Source organism: Physeter macrocephalus, chromosome 4 (genome assembly GCF_002837175.3).
Source record: "Physeter macrocephalus isolate SW-GA chromosome 4, ASM283717v5, whole genome shotgun sequence".
Classification (NCBI taxonomy): domain Eukaryota; kingdom Metazoa; phylum Chordata; class Mammalia; order Artiodactyla; family Physeteridae; genus Physeter; species Physeter macrocephalus.
The window spans coordinates 140,966,198-140,975,903 of NC_041217.1; the positions used below are offsets into that span (position 1 = coordinate 140,966,198).

The 9,706-nt window shown below is 33.5% G+C and overlaps 1 protein-coding gene across 3 annotated transcripts in view; it reads left to right on the plus strand.

The window, feature by feature from the left end:
• Positions 1-9,706, plus strand: part of NRDC (nardilysin convertase) — a 97,122-nt gene that overhangs the window by 21,288 nt on the left and 66,128 nt on the right. For 2 of the 3 annotated variants that reach the window (XM_028489398.2, XM_007129214.3), the window contains exons 2-6: positions 2,830-3,148; positions 5,602-5,735; positions 6,644-6,713; positions 6,874-6,955; positions 7,812-7,965. In XM_028489398.2, coding sequence (XP_028345199.1) covers positions 2,885-3,148; positions 5,602-5,735; positions 6,644-6,713; positions 6,874-6,955; positions 7,812-7,965 — 704 coding nt within the window. In that variant the 5' untranslated portion in view covers positions 2,830-2,884. The remainder of the gene's footprint in view (positions 1-2,829; positions 3,149-5,601; positions 5,736-6,643; positions 6,714-6,873; positions 6,956-7,811; positions 7,966-9,706) is intronic. The other variant, XM_007129215.4, reaches the window with a different exon arrangement.

The window sequence follows — 9,706 nt, forward strand, 5'->3', positions numbered from 1 at the left end:
GCCGCTCCGCGGCATGTGGGATCCTCCCAGACCGGGGCGCGGACCCGGTTCCCCTGCATCGGCAGGCGGACGCGCAACCACTGCGCCACCAGGGAAGCCCGAGCATAGGCTTTTTTTCAGACTTTATTGGGAAGAACTAATGCCTTGTCGTGTTCTCTTTTCTATTTTCTCCATTAATCTGATTAAATTTGCATGTTGTTTTCTAATAATTTCTAAAAACTTCTGATCTGTGTAACGGCATCCTTTTCTTTCTTTCATTGAAGTATAGTTGATTTACATTACTGTGTTAGTTTCAGGTATACAGCAAAGTGATTGAGTTATACATATATATATTTTTCAGATTCTTTTTCGTTACTATAAGATATTGAATATAGTTCCCTTTGCTATACATAAATCCTTGTTGTTTATCTATTTTTATATATAGTGGCGTGTATCTTTTAATCCCATACTACTAACTTATTTCTCCCCATCCTCCCTTTTCCCTTTGGTAACCATAAGTTTGTTTTTTACATCTGTGAGTCTGTTTCTATTTTGTAAATAAATTCATTTGTATTAGATTGCACATATAAGTGATATAATATTTGTCTTTCTCTCCCTGACTTACTTCACTCAGTATGATAATCTCTAGGTCCATCCATGTTGCTGCAGATGGCAATATTTCATTCTTTTTTTATGGCTAAGTAATATTTCACTGTGTGTGTGTGTATGTGTGCATGTGTGTGTAACATCTTCTTTATCCATTCATCTGTTGATGGACACTTAGGTTGCTTCCATGTCTTGGCTATTATAAATAGTACTGCTATGAACATTGTTGGTGTGCATGTATCTTTTCAAATTAGAGTTTTCATTTTTTCTGGATATATGCCCAGGAGTAGGATTGCTGGATCATATGGTAACTCTGTTGTTAGTTTTTTTAAGGAACCTTCATACTATTTTCCATAGTGGCTGCACCAATTTACATTCCCACCAACAGTGTAGGAGGGTTCCTTTTTATATTTCATTCTTTTTTTATGGCTAAGTAATATTTCACTGTGTGTGTGTGTATGTGTGCATGTGTGTGTAACATCTTCTTTATCCATTCATCTGTTGATGGACACTTAGGTTGCTTCCATGTCTTGGCTATTATAAATAGTACTGCTATGAACATTGTTGGTGTGCATGTATCTTTTCAAATTAGAGTTTTCATTTTTTCTGGATATATGCCCAGGAGTAGGATTGCTGGATCATATGGTAACTCTGTTTTTAGTTTTTTTAAGGAACCTTCATACTATTTTCCATAGTGGCTGCACCAATTTACATTCCCACCAACAGTGTAGGAGGGTTCCTTTTTCTCCACACTCTCTCTAACATTTATTATTTGTAGACTTTTTGATGATGGCCATTCTGACTGGTGTGAGATGGGTACCTCATTGTAGTTTTGATTTGCATTTCTCTAATAATTAGTGATATTGAGCATCTTTTCATGTATCTGTTGGCCACCTGTATGTTTTCTTTGGAGAAGTGTCTATTTAGGTCTTCTGACCATTTTTTGATTGAGTTGTTTGTTTTTTTGATATTGAGTTATATGAGCTGTTTGTACATTTGGAAATTAACCCCTTGTTTGTTGTATCATTTGCAGATGTTTTCTTCCATTCTGTAGGTTGTCTTTTTGTCTTGTTTATGGTTTCCTATGCTAACATTTTCTAAGTCTGTTGTGATTTTGTTCTCAAACAAAACCAAAACAAAAAATAATCATAACATTTTTTTTCTGTTTTTTAAATGTGATTTTTGATATGGGAAGGAGATAAATCCATGTGTTTTGTCTTCCATCTTGACTCATAGGCTCCTTTTCTTGTTGCATGTTATTTTTTATAGTTTCTGCTAGAAAACTTTTTATTTTTTCCATCTTCAGTGCTCAGGTTAAGTGTACCTTATCTCAGAAGCCTTCCTGGACTGCTTCCTTCTTTCTGACATTCTGTGTTTACCTTCATCATTCTGTATTGTACTGGCTTTATTGTATTGTACTAGACAGTGAGTGCTTGAGGATGAATAATGTGATTTTATTCTCTTTACCCTTAATGTATCTTATACACTTCAGGCTGCTAAGTAAATGTTTATTGACTAACACACTGAGTATAAATGCGAGAAGTTTGTCATAGGTACTCAGTCACCAAACTGGCACAACAGTTTTACTAATAGGGATAGTCATGCTTACAGTGGGGCTACTAGTTTGTGGGATTTACTTTTCTTAGAGATGTAGCCATTTTCTTAGTTCATAAAAGCATCTTTGGAGACTGGTATAAAATATCAAACACATTGTACCAAAGGGAATCAACAGAGTTTAAATATAATGAGATTTTGATTTAATATTTAAGCTGATATGACTGCTCTGTATATTGAGTGATATGTTTCTTTTAGGGTAGGTCTTCTGGTATGGTAGAATATTTATTAAATACTTATAAGCTAAAAAAAATAGTAAGGGAGGCTGGGTGGTGGGTTTGTTGTCTATGTTTAACTTCTAAAGTTTAGTTTTTGAGTAGGTAAATATATTTTAATAGTTCAAAATTAAAAATACAAACAGGGTAGATTCCCTGTATTTAGAAAATACAAACAGGGAAGCGTCTCTCTCATCCTTTCCCTGTAGATACTTGGAAAATGATAAGCTTATGAGGTTCTCCTCCTCAGAATCAACCAGTTTTCATTAGTTTAAAAATAGTGTTGGGTGTGTGTACTTGGATTTTTAAAATAATTCTGCTAAGCTGATCACTTGTGTTGGTGTAGTATAATGAATGGCTGACTCAAATGTTTTGTGATTTTTTTTTCTTTTTTCTTTTTTCTTTATTTTTTTAGATACATCAAATTACGAAATGGCTTGCAGGCACTTTTGATTTCAGACCTAAGTAATATGGAAGGTAAAATGGGTGATGCAACAGATGATGAAGAGGAAGAAGAAGAGGAGGAGGAAGAAGAAGAAGATAACGACGATGACGACGATGATGAAGATTCTGGAGCAGAAATAGAAGATGATGATGAAGAGGGTTTTGATGATGAAGATGAGTTTGATGATGATGATGATGAACATGATGATGATGATCTTGATACTGAGGATAATGAATTGGAAGAATTAGAAGAGAGGGCAGAAGCTAGAAAGAAAACCACCGAAAAACAGGTGTGAATCATATCTTTTATATCTTTTTCTAATTTGGGAATTCTTTGGGATAAGTTCCAAGCTTATGTTTTATCTCTTAATGGCCAAAAGGAAATATATATCTTTTGCTCTTAGTAAAGGTATATTTATTCTGTATAAAGATTACATTTAAAAAATATTTTGCTCTAATTATAAAAGTGACAAATACTTATTATAGAAGCTAATGGAAAATAAAGAAAAACAAAAATATAAAAGTTGCCCATAACCATAACTCTCAGAGGTAATCAGTGGTCGTATTTGACTGCGTTATATGTTTTAAAAATAAATGCCTGGAGGTGAGGATCTGCATAATTCTTAGCCTGGGATAGAGGAATAAGAGAGAGTATCATTCTTGGAGAGACTGGGAAAAGCATAAGAAAAGAACAAGGCTAGTGTAGAGTCCTCACCTGGGCCTAGGGTTCTAAGAGTCCTCATATGGGTAATTTCTGTCTTGGTAATTGAATGTGATTTATCTCTTTTTATGAGAAAGCACCAAAGGTCTGAATAAATAATAAGTAAATTGGAAGAAATGAAATAGAAATGGGGAGTTGAGTTTAGTTAGTGAAACATACAATAACAATAGGTGAATAGATAAATAGGGCTTGATAAAGACAATTTTCCTCTCTGGATATTTTTTGAAGAATGCTTCCATTTTGCAGTAGGAAGTACCTATATTGGAGGATAATATTCTGGAGCTATTATAGTGGAATTGATCAGCAAATGTTTGTTAAAGCTAGTATCTTGAATATTGATAATGCATTCAACATGGTACAGTCCTCAAAGAATGAATTAAAGTTCAGATTTTTAACACTAAAATCTAAAGGTCATATGTATAATACTATAAAGTCAGCTCTCAAAGTATGAAGATGTGAGATTTAAGTAGTAGATATGGCCTAAATAAATTCTTTGATAGATACTCCTCCTGGAAAAAATTATTATTTTTTTTAAAGACGATTGTGGCAATTCTTTCACTGAGGTGTTGGAGGGATTGAGTCATGTTTAAAGAAGCTATTTGCCCTTGCTATTCAGATTGCGAGTGATGCCTGTTTTGGGAGAGCAAGATAGGTCAAGTGGTTTTAGCTTGGAAAGCTTTAGGGATGAAAACCAAAACACTGGGGGAAAAAAAAAAAAAATATATATATATGTATATATATATGCTACTTGATAGTCTATACTAAAGTCTTTATAAGTAAATCGGGAATTAATAAATACACTTTTAATTTTAAATAGATCTAGTAATTCCAAATAGAGGAATAATAGAAGGGAAGAAATGATAAAAGTCAGAATGGAAAGAACACTGACAGTCAGGAAGCCTGAATTCTAATTCTGAGTCTGTCACTATCTTTCTGAATGATCTTAGGCCTTTTCATTTTCTCATTTTTTTTCTCATTTCTAAAACAAGAGAATTAGGTTACATAAATTTTAAAGTCCATTTTAGCTCCAAAACTTACTGTGTTATAACTTCATAACTGAATATTCCTTGTCTGTAAGTTTCTTTCTATATGTCTGTCTATCTATTTGTAGCTTTTCCTGTGTTTTGGACTTCTTTATACCTTCTGTCAACTGATAAGCAAAACTCTAGGATTAAATTAAGAATTGTTTTGATAGCCAATTTTATTGTCAAGATATAATAAAATATCTTAGATTTATACAGAAATTGTGAACCTCTTTGACAAATGAAGATGTGCATCCAGCATTTTGGGTACCCCTTTTTATCTTGCTTAAGGGCATCAAACTCCAAATATTACCTCATCTAGAAGCAGCAAGGTCACATTTTAGAGATCATTTAAAAAATGACTTAGATGCTGCCTTTCTTTTCTGAGAACTTGGTATGATATATTCCCTCATAAGACATTGATAGCTAATTCTCTGGATATTAGAAAGGAATGGAGGAACCTAATGCAATTTGAAGAAGAGATCAAATTGTTTAGATTCAGATGCAGTGGGTACATGAGAGAAAGGCTTTCCTTTGATCCCATGATCTGGGAAAATGATTTATATTCATTGAATGAATAAATACCTACAAAAGGGGAATAACGTAGATAGTCAAGGTAAGAGGTGGCTTAAGAGTAGTATAGGGTTTGCAGCAGTTTTATGATTTTTTGTTTGAAAAATGTGAAATGTGTTCAAGATAAATATGTGAATTTATAAGGGTAGTGGGAAGAAAAAATTTTGAGGTTTTTGGAGAACTTTTACCTAATTAGGAAGTTAACTACTCTTTTGAGTTATCATTTTTATCCCCCCTATTTTCTTCCTCTCAAAAGGAAATTGTTCTTGATCTGAAAGCTTTGATAAATTAACAAGATTGGAATTTAAGTATGATATATGCTGAATTATGATTTGTTTAGGCCTTTCTTAAGTCAATTCTCAAGTATGAATTTTTCAAGTATGAATTTCTTGGGTAGATAATTCTCAAGTATGAATTTCTTTTCTAGCAATCGCAGAGCCTGTTTTTGCTGTGGTCAAAGCTGACTGATAGACTGTGGTTTAAGTCAACTTATACAAAAATGTCTTCAACCCTGCTGGTCGAGACAAGAAAACTTTATGGGGTAGTTGGAGCTGAAAGCAGGTTAGGCATCTATTAAACATCACAGAACAGGTTAGACTGTGCCTTGAAGAAGTGGATATTCCCTCATGTTGTAACTGAGTTTATATGCCTAAGTCTTAAGTATGGGATTTATGGTATCAAGTGAGACTATTTGGTTCTTCCAAAAACGTACTTTTTTTTTTTCTCCCTGACACATGGTTAGACTTTATACCAGGTGTATGCTATTTTTTAAAAGCCCTCTAAGAGGATAACCATTTATCAAAACAGTCTTGTGTCATCAAATCTGTTAACCCTTTAAAATTGACATTTGTAAAATTTGGCAAAGTTAATAATTCAACTTTCTATCCTCAAGGATTCAAATTGACTATTTTTCTCTCCCCTTTTGTATCTTTTAACTTATAATGATATAATGGTATGCCCTGATCATTTTAAATGCAAAATTTGGTATGCCTCCTGACCATCTATTTTGTTGGAAACTGATTTTCCCAAGGTATTGGGAGAATATCAACCAATAAGTATTCTATATATCTTAAATAAGAAGTGAAGAACTAAAAAGCCTCTTTAAAGTTTAGTTCTGTAGTTTTTTAATAGTTAAAGATTTTCTTTCTTAACCATTTATTTATTTTCTTTGTTAGATGTTTTCCTGACTTGTTATTTTATGCCCTGTTTTAATAAAAACAAGGTTTTATGAGTAACATATGAGAAGTTTCCATCTAGTAACTGAGTTACTGAACACAGAGAGCCTTTAATTGCTTAGAGATCTTTAGACAGAATCTACTCAGGTATATTACTTCTGCAGATTTCTGAAATCTGATAAATCAGGAAACAAACTTTGTCCAGAACTTTGAAATGCTGACACAAAATAATACTTGGGTGGGCTGGCCAGTCCCCCTTCGCTTTTTTCTGTCTGTTTCTGCTTTTTTCCTTAGGTCTGCACCTGTTCAGCATTTGGCAGGATGGCAAGAGGAGGAGCAGCAGGGTGAAACTGACACAGTTCTGGTGAGTTTCACTTTGCTGCTCCTCCTGATTCTCAGGGAAAGAATTTTGTTACTTTCTATTGGAAAAAATCCATCTCCAAGTGAATCTTTAAAATGAGATGATAATATTATTCCTTTAGGATTGACTCACTGTTTATTTGTATGTGTTCTACTTACTCCAGTCTGCAGCGGCTCTTTGTGTTGGAGTTGGGAGTTTTGCTGATCCGGATGACCTGCCCGGGCTGGCACACTTTTTGGAGCACAGTAAGATCTTTGTAAAATATCATTCTGGGGTGTGTTTTTCCCTCTAAATTTGTATGAAATGATTTCAGAGATAAGTAACTGGTTTGGTAGAATTATAATTTGTTTAATAAGAGAAAAACTAAGAAAAAATGTTAGTGGATATCATAGGGGAAGACTTAATTTTAATCTCCTTGAGTGCACTTGTTTTGAGGATTAGAGTGAAACCACTTAGCAAACTATTTTAAAATGTAGGTTTTATTATTCAGGTACAGGAAGCCCAACAAATCAGGAGAAAATTGCTAACCTCTAGGAATTTAGGCTCTAGCCTTGGGAGGGGCAGTCTCTTCCAGGGCTGGCAAAGCCTCACGATATCAAAGCATCAGAAATACAGAAAATAAAAAGGCATGATTAATATCAAAGTAAAACAGAAAATCTTCAGTTTAGTTATGAATGTACCTAAGTAAAACCTTTGTGAATGCTATACAGTTATGAATACTTGAATTACTCATTTTTTTGTGTTCTGGTTTTCTAAGCTGTTCAATATTTGAGGGTAAACTTCTCATGAGATTTTATAGTAGAAATTAATCTGCTTATATGTCTGTGTTTACATTTTAACCTTTTCACAAATAAATTATGTATTTCTTTCATTAAAAATAAAATGTTTAGGCTTTGAGTATAAAAGTAATATATGAACATTATAGAAAATTATAAAAACAGAAGTGTAATGAAGAAAGTATTATCCAGATGTAACCATTGTTCATGTGTTGGCATATTTTCTTCTTTTTTTTTTTTTTCTGCATATGAGAAATTTCATCCTTGTTAATAAAAACATTGCCTGTATCTTTGTGTTCTGTGACTTTGTGTTCTTTCCACTTAGTGGTATTCATGGGTAGTTTGAAATATCCAGATGAGAATGGGTTTGACGCCTTCCTGAAGAAACATGGGGGTAGTGATAATGCTTCAACTGATTGTGAACGTACAGTCTTTCAGTTTGATGTCCAGAGGAAGTACTTCAAAGAAGCCCTGGATAGGTAATTAACTCAAAATGTATTTTTATTTTGATTATCTAATGCCAACTTACAATTGGAAATATTGGGCATTGTTCTTTGGTATTTCTTTTCGAGCAGTGTTCTAATTCTGTAGAATTGTCACAATACTTTATTTGGAGAAAAGAGCAAATTATAAATATGCCTTGGCTCTTGTTCTGTAATCCTTAGTCTTTGTTTTAAAGATTAAACTGAAGCCCTTTAAACACCTTTTGAGTTTTGTACATAACGTAGTCTCTATTGACTCATTATTGCAATTGTTATTTTCTAATTTAGTAGAAAATATGGAAAAACAGAGAAGCAAAGAGATAAGATTGCTCCCAATTTCATAATCTAGAGTTAACCGTGATTGATATTTTGGAATATAACTATCTATACTCATAATGTATATGGGATCAGCTTGTTCATATCTTTTCATATTTTTAAACAAGGTGTATCACTTTTACATATAATTTTATAATTTATAAAGCATGATTTTAAGTGATTGTGTATGCTTCATATTATATAGAAGTACCATTATCTGTTCAGCCAGTCACATATTATTGGACAGTTGAATTGTTTCCAGTTTTCTAGTATTGTAATGCTATGATGAATATCCTAATCTTTGTGTTCATCTTTAGTTATTTCTTTTAGTTAAGTTCTAAGGAGTGAAATTTCTCAGTCTATTTTCATGAATATTTTTAAAGCTTTTTTTAAAAGAACTTTTGATACTCATTGCAAAATTGTCTTCTAGAAAGTTTATGTCAGGGCATTAGTAGAGCTTTGCTATCACAAGGTTGTAAACCAAAGCCTACGCTGGAAAAAAAGGAGTCACTTTATACCAAAATCTAGATAAATGTAAGATTGAAATATATAAAAAAAAAGAAATCTCAAGTTTGACCAGTATAATGTAAGCCTTGAGGGCAGAAATTTTGGACTATTTTTTGTTGATATATCTCCAGCATCAAGAATTTGGCAGATACTTGATATTTCTTGAGTGAATTAATACAGTTTTTCTTTAATAGAAAAAAATGCCATAAAATCAAAATACAAATGGCAAAAAAAAATCTCGAAACATGACAAAGGTCCAGTTTTCTTAAAGAAATTGTCTCATCCCTTAAGAGATTAATTTGACTCTGAGAAAACTTTTAGGTAAATTCCTGTAAGTTGAAAGCATATGCCATTATTTTCAATGAAATAAATATTTTATGTGTTCCTGAACCCCCAAATTAACTTTTTTTCCTAAAACAATGCCAAAATTCCATTAAAATTGGTACATTTACTTTGATGACAATATTTATAATAGGATACAAACTTAGTGGTTTTTCTTCATTAATCTAAAATATGGCTGTCTACTTGCATTCAGTGAACTGGTTTATAGCTCTTTTTTTAAAAAAATAAATTTATTTATTTATTCATTTATTTAATTTTTGGCTGCATTGGGTCTTCGCTGGTGCACGCGGGCTTTCTCTAGTTGCAATGAGCCAGGGCTACTCTTTGTTGCAGGGCGCAGGCTTCTCATTGTGGTGGCTTCTCTTGTTGCAGAGCACAGGCTCTAGGCATGTGGGCTTCAGTAGTTGTGGCACACGGGCTTCTGTAGTTGTGGTGCACGGGCTCTAGAGCGCAGGCTCAGTAGTTGTGGCGCACGGGCTTAGTTGCTCCGCGGCATGTGGGATCTTCCCGGACCAGGGCTCGAACCCGTGTCCCCTGCATTGGCAGGCGGATTCTTAACCACTGCGCCACCAGG